Source organism: Labrus bergylta, chromosome 3 (genome assembly GCF_963930695.1).
Source record: "Labrus bergylta chromosome 3, fLabBer1.1, whole genome shotgun sequence".
NCBI classification, from domain to species: Eukaryota; Metazoa; Chordata; class Actinopteri; order Labriformes; family Labridae; genus Labrus; species Labrus bergylta.
In genome coordinates, this window is record NC_089197.1 from 23283478 (window position 1) to 23301435 (window position 17958).

General features: G+C 39.9%; 2 protein-coding genes across 3 annotated transcripts in view; one reads left to right on the forward strand and one right to left on the reverse strand.

Annotated features, from left to right (window-relative positions):
* adcy7 (adenylate cyclase 7) overlaps positions 1-2817 on the forward strand; it is a 58721-nt gene extending 55904 nt beyond the window's left edge. For both annotated transcript variants that reach the window (XM_020626098.3, XM_020626105.3), the window contains 2 exons: positions 1197-1321; positions 1744-2817. In XM_020626098.3, coding sequence (XP_020481754.2) covers positions 1197-1321; positions 1744-1890 — 272 coding nt within the window. In that variant the 3' untranslated portion in view covers positions 1891-2817. The remainder of the gene's footprint in view (positions 1-1196; positions 1322-1743) is intronic.
* A 24-nt stretch (positions 2818-2841) lies between these two features.
* On the reverse strand, positions 2842-13101 carry brd7 (bromodomain containing 7). Its single transcript, XM_020626114.3, has 17 exons — positions 12948-13101; positions 11484-11677; positions 11309-11402; positions 11163-11220; positions 10852-10996; positions 10135-10245; positions 8584-8756; positions 7744-7858; positions 7375-7450; positions 6547-6654; positions 6314-6449; positions 5442-5553; positions 5288-5335; positions 4497-4584; positions 3753-3896; positions 3127-3267; positions 2842-3017 (listed from the first exon to the last, which is right to left on the reverse strand). Exons 1-17 carry the CDS (start codon positions 12994-12996, stop codon positions 2947-2949), a joined length of 1863 nt encoding a protein of 620 aa, XP_020481770.1. The 5' UTR covers positions 12997-13101; the 3' UTR covers positions 2842-2946.
* Between the last annotated feature and the right edge of the window lie 4857 nt (positions 13102-17958).

A 17958-nucleotide genomic window follows, 5' to 3' on the forward strand; every position in this document is an offset into this window, starting at 1 on the left:
CAAGAGAGTGGTAGTGTCTTCTTGAGTGGTCCTTGTTGTGTTTGATATAAATAATCACATGACAATGACTCAGCTAAATCTATGTCAAAATATAATTCAAATGCAGTTGCAATTAAAATACTTTATGTTTGAATTCAAAGAAATCCAATTGTAGCCAGCGATAGCTATTACCTTCTCCTGCTCTTTTTTATTTCTTTCTTCAGGATGTTTTTTGTTTTTCTGACTCACTCAATGTTGAGTGTTTTGTCGGTGACTTTTGGTTTTATTTATTTTAAGTGTTTGAAATGTGAACTCACCCTCTTGCCCTGAGCAGCATTGAGTTGTTTCTCTCCTACTCTGCTCTATTTTGGACTGCAACACTGTGTACACATTGTTTCCACTTCTCACAGTTTTCTATTGGTTTTGTTGTCTCATCAGCTATATTAACCTTTTGCGGCCATCTGCATACAATCTTCTGTGATGCACCATTGCACTGTGACACACCCGACTGTGACCACTCATATACCACATCCTGTCCCCCCCTATCTCACCAGCAATATTTAATTTAGCTAACATTAGCTAACAATAGCAACCAAAAGCTACTTCTCATACACAAGAAAGTAACACTGTAGCTGATTAACCTCTGAATACAATAAAAATGATTGTATATTATTTGACTCTCTTTGTTTTTGAGAGGGAGATGTTTGTTTTCTTCTATCAAATTCTCAGTTTGCTATATAGTTCTGTGATGTCAACGTGGTTGGAAGGCTTTCGAATAAAGTGTTGACAAAAATAGTCAAATGAATTTCTCCAGTTCAGGTTAAGCTAACCCAGAGAATTCTTTTCACTTTATGTGAAGTTTGCTGTGAGTGTGAAGCAGACATTTCTTCGAGTTTTAAAACTCAAACTTCAGATGCGGTGGAATAATACTTCACTTTTTGGCTTCTCAGGGAAACAGTTAATTTAGTTTGCAGATGTCCTCTCTGTCTCTCCAGGCAGCTATGGTGATAGCTTTTCCTTTACCAGACAGAAAATGTCCTTGAAAAATCAGGGACTGTAAACCACCAGAATTGCATTAATAACTGAAAACATTTTTCTTAAGCTTGTCCATTATAGCATATATGTTGCTACCTCACCAACTCTGTGCAGCCTGAGATCTTTAGATGACCTTTCAAACTGATGTGTCATCCTGTCTTTTCTTTTTTCATTCTTCTCAGGCATCAATCATGGCCCTGTGATAGCTGGAGTGATCGGGGCGAGGAAACCTCAGTACGACATCTGGGGCAACACAGTCAACGTGGCCAGCAGGATGGAGAGCACCGGGGAGCTGGGAAAGATCCAGGTACAGAGCCCAACTGAAACACTTCACCTGTTGTTTATACAGGTCAAACAGTGTCACAAACACATTTCACACTGATACACCTCTGCAGCCCTGTGCTGAAGATCTCTTCATGATCACAAGTGTAAAAATAAATCACACTGGCTCTATTTTAATTTTTATCTGCTTGGAACAGTGATGAAAATCCTCTCAACAGCAAGTCAAATTAATACTATTGTGTCATCACACTGGATATTTTCCTCTCTTTTGCTGTTTTACATTTAGTGTGGATCCAAAGACACTCATATTTCTTCTTTACTTATCTTCTATAAGAGGAGCCAGGTGTTCTTTTTACGACAGGGAACTTCTCAACACTTCTCAAGATGTGCTTTTAAATCAGACCGTTAAGTTTTCTTAGCAATATTTAAGCCTTCTTTGTCTTCCAGGTCACAGAGGAAACAACGAAGGTGCTGCAGAAGCTAGGCTACTCCTGCGAGTGTCGAGGATTCATTAATGTGAAGGGCAAAGGGGAGCTGAAAACCTTCTTTGTGTGTACGGACATGAGCAAGCAACAGAGCATGGGGATGAGTTGAGGTCAGGCTGCTGAAGAAAGCAGAATTGGAGACAGATTTGTGTAAAGGGGTCAGAGTTCAAACGCTCCTGCACAGCACAAACTGACTGATGCAGCTGGGTTCCTGTGATGTCACAATGAAGCAACACTTTCCAACCTTTCAGATGGATCAGGACGATGAAGAGGTGGTCAGAATGTACAATCATCATCTTTGTTTCCTTTCACAAACAGATATACGTCCAGTGGTCCGTCACCTTTGTACTTCTTGTCTTTAACTTGTTTATCGGTAGTTAAAATATGTATTGCACCAATGCCAACTTCAGTTGTTATTTTTGAAGACCTCTTTGGTCCTTAAAAAAACAAAACAATGGATTCTGTTTGGATCATCATTTGAAAGTCAAGTCTGGACCCACTGCTCTGTTACTGTGTAATGAGCGTTATCAGAAATAGATCTTCTTTCATGCCTTCATCGGAGATACTCGCATAATAATAATTTGTTCTTTTTCTAAACCTTTAATAGAGGTCCAGCTGTGTATTAAAACAAGAATAAAGTGTCTCAAATGAAATTTCTTACAGGCTATTTGCTGCTTTTCAGGAGAAAACAGACTTGTCACAAATCCATGTGCTGTATGTTTGAGTGCTGCTGCTTGTCTGCATAAATGCTGCAAAGAGGGAAACCTGTGAAGCTCTTTTGTCTGTGACCTAACAACCTGCCTGCTGTGAAGTTTTCTCTGAACCCAGCTCAGACTATCTCCTGAACTGATCCCAATCGCTCTGTGTCTCTGAAAACTTGATCTGTCTCGTGGCCTTATCTTTTTGAGACCATCATGTTTCTGTAATTGTTGATACATATTAACAAAAATTTTAAAGTATTGGCCTTTATGTGAATGAAAGTGGCATTGACTTTTGTACAGTTACAGAATGTAATAAATGTTTTCCTAAGTCTGCATTCAGTATTTTACAAGAGCCAAAGTTTATATAAAAAGAAGTTTATTGAATGAAATGCATAAAAATGACACAAAAAACACACTTTCTACAAAAATTAAGTTACTAAACTGTGAATGTTGTTGGAATCAAATCATACAGTGATGATTGGAGCTGTATCCTGACAACTAGACATGGTCTCCATTGGTTCAGCCGTCTCCCGCACTGAAAACATTGAAAAGTTTAAATTAGATGTTATAACTTCTTAATGATGTTTCTTTTAATATAAACATTTAAGTTAAAAACAGCATTCATGAAATTTCAATATGTCTACCTGTAGTGAGGTCAATGAATGTCTCAGGCAGTCCCGGAGGTAAAGCAACGCCCATGGCCCTCCTGATGCCGTACACGGTGCTGACATCACACGGGGCCACCTGACCTGTTAACTCAGCCAGGTTCCCTGTCACCTTCTCAGCTGCAGACAGAGATGGAAAAGTAACAAGAAATTAAAAAATCATTTTTTTTCAATTGAAAAAGTAAATTCATGGCAACGCACGCTATTGACAAAAAAAAAAAACTTAAATACAACCCTGTATCTGTGATGTCCCGGGCCTGTCATGAGCCTGTCCAATAATGCCTTTTAGTCAACTTGTTATCCTAATGGACACTCTGCCCATCTCCATAAGCTACGCTCACCAGGAAATAACTGTTGCTTCATATTAACCACATCAGTAATAAAGATTGGTAGCACTAGCCAGCTTTGTTCTTTGGAAAGTTTTCTATGCAAAGTCATTATAAGGAAAAGGTCCCTGTGGGTGGGGGTTGGTTATTTGAATCAAAGATCCATAGAACTCATGTTGAGCTAAAATCTAACAAAATAACTGGGGTGTTGTTGGTAGTCTTCAGCTGGTGACCATGGTTATAATGCAGAACAATGGTCTACGATTGAAAGGCTCTTACCCAGCTCGAGCTCCTTCGCAGTCGGGGCAAGCAGGCAGATCATGTTTGGCGGCTGCTTGGTGCTCAGACGCTCTTTCTGAGCTTCCTGCAGGTCTCGCAGGAGCTTTGTAGTCTCGTCCAGTTTCTCCTGGAAGTGCAGAGCCTCTGTGACAAGACGGGGTGAAGAAAGACAGCACACATTCAGTTATTGCTTTTTTTCTCTGAGTTCCTCATGTTACTTGGTTGGTAATCCCACCTGTCCTCTGTATTGAACAGTACATCCTTTGTTCCTTTCTGTAACATTACTGTCTGAGGGCTGAGAGAGCATAGGAAGAGAGAAAAACTCTGGTGGGCTGTTAGAAAGATCTAAGAGGAATCTTAATGGGGCGCTGAATAGATAACAGGCTCGTCTAACTGCTTCAGATCAGAGCTGGAGTTTTGTTCTTGTTTTGAATTCCCTAAATGGCAACAACAGCTTTTAATTATGAAATTCTTTGTTCACATATTCAGGGCTGACCAAATCTGTGTCCAGTTCATATGTCTCCCATGAGAGTGGGGAGTCAATAATTAGTAACTAACATTAATTAGTAAGTGACTACATTTACATTTTGGTGGAAACATTCTTAAATGTGTATACTTTCTAATACTTGTATGAGGTTAATTACATTTTTGAATTATTTGAAGACCTGCAGATACCCTGATTTATTATGAAAATGATCTTATATTGAATGACTTTATGTTACAAGTGCTAAAGAGGACTTTTACCCGCAGAGAGTTCGGCAGCTTCTTGCAGGCCTGCAGCAGAGCGTAGGAAGTTGGGCCTGTTGCTTTTGGTTCCATCAGGTTCAGCTACCTACAAGACAAAAAAAAAAGGGGGGGGGGGGGCATGTTGAGTCAGATTAAAAAGATGCATGCCCCAGTAGACAGCTGACGCTTCAAGAGAACATCCAGGCCTTTAGAAGCCTCTTTAGTCACACTGCCTCTTCGCTGAAATAAATTCAAACCTAATGAAAAGCTGCAACACCCGGGCAGGGGATGAGAGTAAACTGGAGAGCAGCCAAGAACAGCAAACGGGCAGGACAGAGGGTTGCTGTGTGTCTGGTGAAGGGGGGGATGTGCTTTGGTTTCCTGCGTCACTCTGAGGAGTAATTCAGCTCCGGCCCAGCCAGCAGGCGCTAGAAGAAAATACGGGCCCCTTCAAATTCTTCAACAGCGAGCTATGAGTGAGTCGCAATGTTGTGTTTTGAAGGGAAATGTTCTTTCCATGTGTGGATGGATCATGGCTAAAGGCAGGCCCCTGCTATGTTGACACAGCTGGTTGATACAGCAACCATCTGCAGAGGCCATCTTTAATGCCAAAGTGAAATGAAGTATCCACACGAGGTAAAACACAAGAACACGAGCTGTACAGCAGGAGATCCACTTCCCAACATCACATTACATTAAACACACACAATGGTTATTTTGTTATTGCTGCACGGAAAGGCACAGATGCTGTTTATCACAGAGGACAGCTTTTTGGTGGGCATCAGCTCCAGATTTCTACCAACACTCACCTCCATGTCATCCTTCCCCACTTGTGTATTGGTTTCCTCCTCCACCTGCTGAAAAAAAACCAAAAAAACATTACATTCAGTAAACACTCTTCATTTCTATCCAGTGCTGTTTAACTTCACCTGGATGAGTTTGAATGTCACATTAGGTACTTACTTGCTCTGTCTCCTTGAGGGTTTTTGAATGCTCCCCATTTGTCACCGCATCCAGGATATTGTCTGCCAGTTTGTAAACATACTCGTCTGATTTGGCCAAAAACTCTGACAAGCTGCCAAACACACAAACAGATAAACTTAAAAGTGAATGTTTTCTAAGCAGCAGGGTTAAAATCACAATCACTTTATTGGCCGTCTAACGGTTTCTAAGGAATGAAACGGAACCTCCTGAAATCTGTTAATCAAGAGAAATAAAGGCTCAGACATTGAGCAATTATGAAATGATTTTACTACAATGATACAAAACATAAAGGTGAAAACACACACAGGTTTCCGAAAGAGCAAATCAGAAGGTATTGCAAACTCTTCCTTAAAGAAAATCCTTGTAAGTACATATTCAATTGAGTAAAATACAAATGTCTTCCTTCACAGAGATATTAAGTACAAACTATAAACAATCCTGAATAAAGTTACTAAGTTTTTTTCATGTTTATAACATTAAAGGTTCTTTGTAGATGCTCACTCAATGACTACACTAGACACTAAACATCCAGTCACCTTCAATGTTTAGCCCGGATACACACACACAGGGAGTGACATGGACCATGCAAACAATTCAAAGTAAATCAGCTGTGTTTCTGGGGGAGATACAGTAAACTGATGCTGTCATTAGTGTACTGTGAGATGACTGTACAAATTAAACAGAGTGAGTAAGAAGTCAGGACGAGGCTCAGTCTGCAGCCCCTCCTCTCAGCTGGATGACCTCAGTGCAAAAGAGAAACATCTGAAGAGTAATCAGTCAGGAATGCCTCCAGTGACATTCTGTGTGAACACCACAGAGATGGAGTGCGTTTGTGGCCGTGCTGCACATACCTGTCTGAGCCCTGCATGCTGGCCTCCTCGCCATAGGATGAGTAGATCAGATCAGAGTCCTCTTTGCTGACGTTGGCAAAGCTGGAGTCATAGGTGGGGGCATAGGAGGTGAACGGGCCGTAGTTGACGTAGGACACTGTGGAAATTGTGATTAATAGTTCATTGTCTGTCACATCAGCTACAACAACAACAAGGGGAGGCCTGATTTTATCAATTTGCAGACAATGGTGTACCTGGAGTGATTCTGTTCCTCTTGTCCTCCCTGAAGCCCTGCAGGGAGTTCATGCCGCTCTGCAGCCGATTGGACATCATGCCCAGTTTTACAGGACAGTAACCAACATCTGCAACGGAAACGCTTAAATAGTTCACCAACTATCACAAGTTCTTTCCCCCATTACAATACCATGATAGATCAATCTGCATCATCAGATTCCAAGGGGTTTCTAACAAGGTGCATTCTTTTGTGTCCTAGCAGCTCTCCTTAATCTACAGACAAGTTTACAATCAGAAAGGGCTGAGACAACAAGTCCACATCACATTATCAGAGCTTGAACCAGTGAATGTTTGATGGTTTTGATATTTTCATTTCAATTTTATGGACTGAAACAAACCAGATATAAATAAATATCAAATTCATTAGATAAATGAACATCTTTACCAATGCCTTAAATAAATGTATATTCTCCAAAAGACTCTCCTTCCTTAGCTTTTTATGTTATATTATTATAAGATAAATGAGCCCATGTAATGAATGCAGTTAGGGATATATAAGAGGCCTCTATTTGTCAGTCTATAATACCGTTTTTATTCTCAACTTCTGAAAATGTATTAAAAAACATATCTAAACATTATTATCATAATACAATCCTGAACCCACTGCTGTTCCTTTATTGTACCGATTTACGGATGCAGGACTTTTGAAAAAAATTCCCAGTACTGCTAGAAACAAGACAATCATGCATTCTTGTGTGATATATATGTAAACTAATGTAGGTGTTAAGTTGTTGTCAAGACATTAAGGATTCAAGGATGAATGCAATTTTTCTCTCAGGTGAACTAACCTCCAACTGATGGATCTGCTGGGTTGAGGATTGCAAGAGTGGTGGAGCCATCAGACTTCCGTCGTGCGAAATCCAACTACACAACAAATGATTTACAAAATCAGAATTCAGAGAAGTGACCGCATTGTGTCTTAACATGGATTTACATGAACAAGATGAAGAATGATGCATTTGCACCATGCAGACGCTTCAACTCTGAGGCCAGAGCTTGTGTTAACAAAAAGAATTCCACTAAACACCAAGGTCTTTTAGATCCCAATAATTTTCTTTTTATGACGTCAACTCAGAACAGGAGTCGTGATATTTTTCATATCGAATATGTCCGTTTGAAAAAGGAAATGAATCATTTATTCAACCCTGTGTTCTCACATCACTCTGCAGCATCCTGTTGGACAGCTTTCCTCCAGATTCTTCGATGACCTTGCGAATTTCCTCAAGCTCTTTCTCTGCCTTTGCTGCTTCGTCCTTGGAGTCCTTGTCGTGTCTGTAAATGAAAAAACTAATTGAAAGACAGCGGAAGAGGCACATTGACCATGACTGACGAGGCTTTTCTTTTGAAATGAGAATAAAAAGCTTGCACACTGCAGCTAAACACCTACACCAGTGACATCAAACTTCTATGTGCAACCTTAAGTCATTAGATAATCTACATGTAAGAGCCCTGCTGACGTCAATAGACGCCATAAAGATGTCATATGCAGTATCATCTGATGTAACCCAGACAGAGGAAAGCAGCTGAATAAAAAAAAACATTAAAGTAAAGGTTTCTCTGCAGTTTCCTCTGACAGTGAGTCATATCCGACACGCAACAGCACTGATTTGAAAGATTCACAGCCACGAGAGAAAACAAGACCCCGCATGCTGGGAGGCATTCCTCAGATTCTCTGCCTACAGCTCCACTGCTGGAAACATATTCATGTGGTGTCAGGTGAAAACAAACCAACAGAACTCCCACAGGACAAAACTGTTTCCACCAATATGCTGAATTTTGACTTCTATCCATCAAGTCATCTCCAGCTTAACCACGCTGACGAGAGGCAAATTGTTGAAAAATATCTATATTTCAGTTATTTAAGGCTTATACATTTATTTTTAATCTTTAATTTATATTTGAATATGTTTTCACTCCTCACATTTTATTCTCAGCTTTAGAGGCATAGGACTGTGATTAAAGGAAAAAAAGCATCTGATAACAGCAGGATGACGGACCTGGGTGTGCTGGGTGTATGAGAGCTCTCACTGCTGTCTGTGGCAGTGCTGGGTCTCTCTCCATTCTGGTCCAGGCCGGTGCCTCCCTGGTCCTTGGACTGCCCCAGCTGTTTGCCAGAGGGATCTAGGCCAGACATGAATTCTATGCTCTGCTTCAGGCTCTCCAGCCTCTCCTGTAGACAGACGATTTGGAGAAACGTAAAACTGCCTGTTAATGCTGTATGTAATCACTCAGAGGCTATCTACTACCCCCATATGTTGAATTATCAAAAAAAAAAGACCACACTGCTTCACTGTGCCATCAATACAGGAAGTGAAATAATGACATATTCTGACAGAGAATAGGGAGTTACACATTTACAGGCCAAACTATGTGGGTTTAACAGGAACTGAACTTCAGCTGAGGATTGGGTCGCAGTAGTAATTATATTGTGACCGTATGTTAGTCGTGTCGAACTAAATCGCTGCATCCTACATGGTTTCCGATTTCTTTTCATATGCTGCATCATTAATAAGCCTCGTCCACAAGCGGATCACAACAAACCTGCTAGGAACATTTCCTAAGTTGTTTTATTGAGGGAACTTAAGAAAACAGTCAAAACAGTGGATCAGCAGTGTTTATATGTTGACGGCACACACACTGATTTCTTCATATATTGTCAAAATGCTCACGACAGTCAGCAGTCTCCCTCAATCTACCATATTTATAATCAGAAGTTTAGTCATGAACAATGTTCAATTGTTGTCCACATTTGATCGTGGCAATCTGCCTGCACTGTGACTAATTAGGAGGATTAATAGGCGTTAAGATCGTGTGAGAGATGCCCAGACTTAATTTCCACATTTATATGAAACTGCCAGTTTGAATGATTATGATGACGTGGATCTGGTGGTAAAGTTTGATATTTAGTGAAATAAAATGTAAGAGAAGCATCAACATACATTCTGCAGGCTTCAATTCACCACCTTTGTGTTGCCAATTTCCACTGCCTCCGAAATGTATTTACGCCTGTGTCCGAGTTAACTTACTGGTGCGCATATTTTACTGTCAGGTCTGTTTTCATAGATCACATACGTGAATATGTGGGAAATGGCTTTTGCCAGTTTCAGGCCTGGTTTTGTCCATACTCAGCGGTTATAAACGAGACCCCAGAACATGTATAAAGTAGTATAATTAAATGGAAAGAAGAACAAGCTGCTGTCATTTTATCATCATTTAATCATCATTAATATCGCTAACTCTCAATCTTTTCCATGGAAATTGTAATCAAATGCACTTATGGTCTTCGTGCTGTTAAATCCTTCATGTGACACTGATGACGGACATTAAAATATGAATACAGAAACAATTCATATTCTTCTGATGGTTTGCTTTGCTTTTGTAGGTCACATGGAGACATCAGCATTATTTTTGGTCTGTTATGGATACCAGATGACAACTACTCACTGTATGTTTATCCTTCCAAGCAAACCCCCCAAAAGAAAAGAATATGGAATATACTATAAACACAGTATATTGAACTAAACAAGAGGACAAGACCATTTTCATACCTGGCTCAAGATCTTCATCCCTGAGTGTAACAGTTTCCGAGCTGCTTTGTGGTAAATGGTCTCAGGTTTGTTGTAAATCATGGCGTTTTCACACATAATCCTGAAATCCACCTGCATCAGTGAAACAAAATCATCAAGCACTGGACATGACATAAACATTCATGTTTGTTGAGCGTTCAGTTTTCTCTCTAAGTACCTATACTTAATCTCAATCCCAAACATTTAAAGGGGTGCCCTGACCCTGTTTTTTTTTTGTGCCCTGATTGTAGTCCTCTAATATTTGTTATCTACTGTTATTAAGTCTGATCGGTCACTTCCTGATACTTAAATGTTAATGAAGATGAATCTTATATATTACTATAGCAGGCAGCGTTAAGCTATAACAAGATGTACTCGGAAAATTCAACTGTGAATTTTGAGTGTGATAATGGGTGAAAACACGGACTCTGCTAGAGCAGTCTGCACACTACAAAAACACTCCTCTCACTAAGTCTATCTGTTGTTGTTACAGGGTCAAGCATATTCGACTTCATAAACAATGTTTTGCAAGATACAGACAGTAGCTTGCAGAGGAAACACAAACATGACAACTGCCCCGTCATCGAGTTACTCAAAGAAATCTGAGGGGGGCAAATATGAACTGCTGCTGTTTGCTAAGTTAACCAGCAAAGAAAGAGAAAAAGTTGTTTGCTGGAAGTTTTGTGTACATGCAGATACCTTAAGTTCATCCAACGACTGGTAGCACTCTTTCTTTACTTTGTCCTTCATGGTGCTGAAATCCATGGGCCGCTTGATTACGGCAGAGTAGCCAGGAGCGATGAGGTCTGTGACCGGGAACGAGAAGAATGCACTGGGGTCTTTCCTACAGAGAAAACACACACAATTACTTTAACAGTTATTAACTTTAAGGGAGGGGGTGGAGGTTCAGTTATATAATCACAAACACAGATGTGACCTGCGCCTACATTTAAAACAAGTCTTTGAATGAACAAGCAAACCATTATCACAAGACATGAGTGAAGCTGCACCTTTGGAGCTGCCTGATGAGTTGGTTCAAAGCTTCCTGCAGAGGTGTCTGCTCTTTTTCTGCAAGCAACATAAAAACATAGAATTGCTGAAAAGCGGGAGAAAAGATTTTAACATGAAATGCAAACAAGAGAAAACAGGACACTACCTTCCAGTTTGTCCAGCTCTGACCGAATGGGAGTTCTGCTCCGTTCCCGGTCTTCATCTCCAGCTGGGTCTTGACCTTTCTTCTTCTTTGTCATCTAACATTAAATACAAGGAGATTAACAACTAAAACTAACTAACTACTCAGGAGCGTAGAGAACAGGGTTTGGTAATATTACCTTTTTCTTAACTCTGTCATCCTCAGGAGAAACAAAACTCCTGTCTTTATCCTTCTTCTTCTTCTTCTTCTTGTCCTTTGGTTTGTTTAAGTCCGCTGGCTGTTCATCGTAAAAAGTGTCCCGGCTTGAACTTCCTGTCGTCACTTCGTTTCCAGACACCTTCAGCACAAGTTTCAATGGTCTCTCTCCGTACTCTGCAGACAACACACATCAACACACATCAACACACGTCAACAAACATCAACACACGTCAACACACATCAACACACATTAACACACATTAACACACATTAACATACCTCAACACACATCAACAACACACATCAACACACGTCAACAACACACATCAACAACACACATCAACACACCTCAACAACACACGTCAACAACACACATTAACACACATCAACACACATCAACAACACACATTAACACACATCAACACACCTCAACAACACACATCAACACACCTCAACAACACACATCAACACACATCAACACACCTCAACAAACGTCAACAACACACCTCAACACACCAACAAACCTCAACACACACCAACACACACCAACACACACCAACACACACCAACAAACCTCAACACACATCAACACACACCAACACACACCAACACACATCAACACACACCAACAAACCTCAACACACATCAACACACACCAACACACATCAACACACCTCAACACACACCAACAAACCTCAACACACACCTCAACAACACACCAACACACACCTCAACAACACACCAACAAACCTCAACACACACATCAACAAACCTCAACACACACATCAACAAACCTCAACACACACCAACACACCTCATCACACCTCAACACACACCAACACACACCAACACACCTCAACACACACCAACACACCTCAACACACACCAACACACCTCAACACACACCAACACACACCAACACACCTCAACACACACCAACACACCTCATCACACCTCAACACACACCAACACACACCAACACACCTCAACACACCTCAACACACACCAACACACCTCAACACACACCAACACACACCAACACACCTCAACACACACCAACACACACCAACACACCTCAACACACACCAACACACACCAACACACCTCAACACACACCAACACACATCAACACACCTCAACAAACATGCTAACAGATAGCAGAGACATCGTGCTGGAAAGAGCTAGTTAACATGTATGAGTTGTACCGTAGTATTAAAAACAAATCTTGCCTTTATGCAGAAATACCCGAGAGATAAGAGTAACTACTCTCTGTAGCATGCGTACAATGACACATGCTACACAGCTAGCTAGGTTAGCACTATGGTGTTGCTAACGCGACAAACTTACTGCCCAACCCGAATTTAAATCTTATTTAATTAAGAAACCAAACCTCGAATTTAATAACTGAATGCATGCTTTTTTTTAAAAAAAATGCTGATAATACCTTCATATCCATGTTTTTCGGACTTGTGTTTTTTGTGCTTCTTGCCCATTGTTTGTATTTTTTATCAGGAACCGATTGCTCTCTGTTCTCAATGATAGCGGAAGCACTACTCACTGAGAACAGGCCTACAGCGCCACCTGCCGTAGTGGCGGTGACAGCGCCACCTGCCGTCGTGGCTGTGACAGCGCCACCTGCCGTAGTGGCGGTGACACCTGAAACCACCCTCTAATTCGTCGGTAGGTGGCGAAGTCAGCTTAGTTTTAAACTTCACCCAAGGAAAAGTAAACTTTCTCCTGTATTGAGTGTCCTTTTGACTCAATGTTTTAGCTGTCAGTCTGCATCATGGACCATTTAGAGAGAAAAAAAACATTTAGCCTACTTTTACCACAGAGCGGTCTCGCCCCTGAACACACAGAAGCGACACCCACCCCCCCCCCACTGACTCTCTGCATCACAGAAGAATATTTCTTATTTAAATATTTGGTTTTAGTATTTGTATATTTCTGATATTAGGCATACAGGCTTGCCCCACAATATTTCGTTGTACTTGTTCAATGACAATAAACATATCTTATTTTATCTTGTCTTATCATGAATAGACACAGGAGCCTATAAGGCTAATAGTAGACCCAATTGAGAGCCATTGAATCACAAAAACCATCGTTCGGTAAAATCCAGCAGGCTCAAGTGAAGAGATATTCAACGAGGAAAGGAGACCCTATCGGCTCCCTCTGGAAAGATTTTCTGCTTTAGGCCAAATCTCTAAATATAAGAAAAAGACCAAACACATGATGAGATAAGATGTTTAGGGGACAGCTATACAAATATGCACACAAACACACCAAAGGCGACCAATTAAATACCTTGTCTAACAATTTAGTACCACACTTAATAAAGCTGTGTCCTCATTTCAAGCCTTTAGCAAATGTCAACCCTTAAGATTACCAAACCCAAAATTTCAAAGTCAATTTCATCTTTCATCAGATGTTCTTCATCTGATGAATGCAAATATCAAAGTCAATGTCCAATCTTAAGACTGCTTTTGCTTCATGGTATTCTTGCCCATGCCAAACTCCCTCTGATGATGCAATCGCCATTAGTCAGAAGACTATGACTCGCTATACAAGTTTAAGTCCATTTACCTTTTACAATCATTGCTATTCCGGAGAAGTCACCCAAAATGTTTTTTTCTGAGCTAAACAAATTCTGTGTGCTTACTTCACAGAACTTGTGTAATTGGAGCAGTACCCTTTACCCCAATTTACAGCATAACATTTGGACACTTTAAAAGACTGTAGGCATGGGCCATCAAATACTGATTTCCACACAGATACAGTATTAGCTTTACACCACTCCAGCTTGGACCTTTTACTTTGTTTTCACCTAACTGCTAACTGTAGGAACAGGAACAATATTTTTGTAAATGAAAGTATCCAATCAGACTGAATAAAAACTGGTACCCTATGAAATTTGTATGTGTCGTCCAGGTTTGTGACAACTCAAGAACAGATGGGAACTGTGTGTAACGTACTTCATGTTAAGTTAGTTAAATGTGTGACCTTTGAGATGTGTTTTTTTAGAAGGTCACTGGTGGTAAAGAAAAAAAAAAAAGAGACCAAATAGGGGAATATTTCAAGCGAGGGGTTTAAGTGCAGCCAGAACTTCAGAATCAAGCCAATGTAAATGTTTATGTTACATTTTTATCAACCTCAAGATCGAGGAAATCTAATATCCATAAGAAATAGACTTGCACAGTGGGCCTTTTCCCTTTTTTTCACGAATGAAAGAAAGAAATTAGATCACAATCATCATGTATGTCCTGCCTTTATGTCATAGGCCACAGTGTGGTTGGTTTTAAAGAGTTAAAGCGTCAGACAGCGGCAACAAATGCAGAGGTACGCTCATGGTAAATGGACTACATCTTGTAAAGCACTTTTACACCGCATGTCTCACCTACCCATTCACTCACTGTAGGCAGAGGTTTCTATGTAAAGGGTTTATCAGAGGATACTAATTCTATTGACACACATTCATACGCCACCAACAAAGCAGTGGGAGCACATCAGGGGATCGATCCCTCAATCTTCTGGTTGAGAGACGACCGACTCTACCAATTGAGCCACAGCCAGCCTTATATGTTAAATAGCAAGCTATCTAGCCTGATGTCAGCATTCCACTTTTCTCTCAAGAATGTTTGTCTGGCTGCTTGTTCAAAAAGCAGGAACAACACAATTGTTCATGTTTCTAAGTAGTTCAGAAGTAGACCAAACAAGGAAAGTTGATGTGTTTTCTCTGGCTTTTTCTATTGTGTGCAGGCTGGTTCAAATTGATGGTCTGCTGTGCCTACGAGAGCGTATCACTGCTTAAGATTTGATTAAATATAAAGGTCTCCATTTACCCAGCCAGATATTGCACCTGTATTCTTTCAAATTCATGCTTAACAAGAGAGCACCATCCCGAATCCCAAAGATATTGTCTTTCTCTCTTTTGTGTACAAGTGATATATAATGAAGATGTAGCCTATACTGTAGAAGATTATATGCTAAAATTATATTTAATTTCTATTCAGATTTGACCTGATCTTGCAGAAATGAACCAAATTAACCTCCAAAGGTTTTTGCAATGTCGCTTAGTTATGTTTGGGATCCATAGTTCTCTTGAGTCTTCATAATCTGGAGCTTTCCCACATTGCAGAGCTGTAATACTCTATTAAATCGGCACATATTGTACTAGCTGATGAATGACAGATGTTTTATTCATTGAGGAAAGATAGTGTGCATTCTTTGAAGCACATTCCAGGTTTTATGAAGAGGGTAGAGGACGGGGGAAGAAGGTTTGTAAGGAATGAAGATTGACTGAATCCATTTGAGCCAATATGAGCCATCCATGCTCTCAGATGAAGAGGTGACTCTGAGACTGTTGATGTTTGAGTCTTCTATCTGAGCAAAACCATCCACAACAAATTACCGTCTGATGTGATTCCAGAAATACCAGCCCTGTAGTACATCTTTCACATACCGGTCACATTTTTAGATGCAGTTATGGAAAAAGGTTCAGTTACCATGGCAAAAACATCTTTTTTTAAATCTAGGAATTGAAAGGTCAGAGAAATGTTGATATGCCTGTGACCCAACATAATTTAGATACACACATCTAATTTTAATACATTTTGCTAAAAATTGCTTGCTGCACCGGCAGATCTTGTTACAAACAATTCAGGCCTTGATTTTTCCTTTTATATCTAGAAAGAAGATGTTTATCTGGATTGGTCAGGTGAGGTTTACATTAAGCATGATAGGATAGCTTTTGACTAAAAATTCTCCAAATTCAATTGGAATTATTTTAGATTTGTAATGTACTGACTGGTTTATTCTGTGTTGTGTATGTTCTTTAAATAATATCACCTTTAAAGATTTGATGAAAAAACTTTAGTAAAATGTTGCTTATCCATCAAATTTGATTCAACTGTAGCTTTTGGCCTTTTACACGTTTCTGTCCACCTGATGAACATATTTAGCTCGAAATATTTCTTCATGATTCTTTCACATGATTCTCTCACCAGGTTGTCGCTGACCTTTGCTGCTGTTTTAGCAGGTTATCCAGTGTGTTAAGCAGAACATTTTCACTGAGTTTAAAAATAATGATGTTTAGAACAGTGAGAGAAATCAAAACGAAAAATAATTTGATCACACCATAACAATTAGTTAAAAGATGCTAGCTCTGCAGAGATCGCTAATAATTCTCTGTAAGTTCATTTCTACAAGCAAACACCTTACAAAATTGATGGTATAGCTAAACTATAGCTATAGGTTTTATACATTGTGGATGTAAAAGTATTGCATATTGGAGTTTTAGTTCATGAATTATTTAGATGACTTAAGTATTTGTTTCAAGGAAAAATAGTAATTAATTCTCCTGCGATCAGAGTTGGTGTAACGATGTGTTGGATACTTGAAATGTGTGACTTCTGTTTCCATGGAGGAGTAAATCCCAGAAGGTCAAGAATTATTTTTCACTCACACTACAGCATTTAGCAGACTTTACCTAAAGAGCAATGCAGGAAGAACATAACAGGTGACCATGTTTGATTTGAAAAAGTCACATCATTACAAGCGAATGATGGTTATGATAACAGTGGTCAAATGTAACGTTCCCCAGTGCTTTTGACTTTAGCTCCAGGGGAAAAAAGTCAAGGAAACATGCCGGCCCAAGTCAGCCCCAGAGAGGCCGTGGGATCCATCTGCTTCAGTCCAGCTGTGGAGCTGCACACATGTTAGAAGTCCACAGATTAAAAGGAGATCAGTTACACCAAACATGCTAACAAATGGCAGATGCTGTGAATTTCATTATCTTCTGTCACAACAGAGGGGCTGAGGGGACCCAGAGACTGTTTCCACATGAAAGCGACATCCCGGCAGAACCATGGGAAACTGCCTACCACTCTGTTGATGTGATGGAAACGGGATGTTTGGTCACTCCATGTGAACACAACAATAATACAAACAGATTTACTGATTTACTGTTTGACACGGCTCAGCTAAGCAATGGAGGTACGAACAGGCTGATTTAACACTCCTGAACTAGTACTTGGCTAAGTTGTTTTACATTTCAACACTACTATGTTTTAAATTTGATTTATCTTTTTGTAATACTCCATTCAAGGTTGACTTGCTTGCAGGCAAATAACTGTCGTTTACTTAAACATAGTCAACCATTGTCTCTCTTCACTTGAACTTCATCAAGTTAAAGCTCCTGTGAGGAGATTTTAGCTGGTTATGAAAAAGAATGAAAGTAAATAACAATATATCTTTATGAGAAACAAATGCAAACAAAACCTTCAGCATAGAAATTGGTTGTTGTCATATAGTTATGTTTTGGGCTTGTCACTATACAGTAATTAACTGCACACATTTTCCATGTTGTTTCTCCCTCTTTGCTTTAATTCTGCCTGCCTGTCTACATGCCTGTCTCTCAGTCTTATTTTGCTCTTTTCAGGTGATTGGTGTTGGCA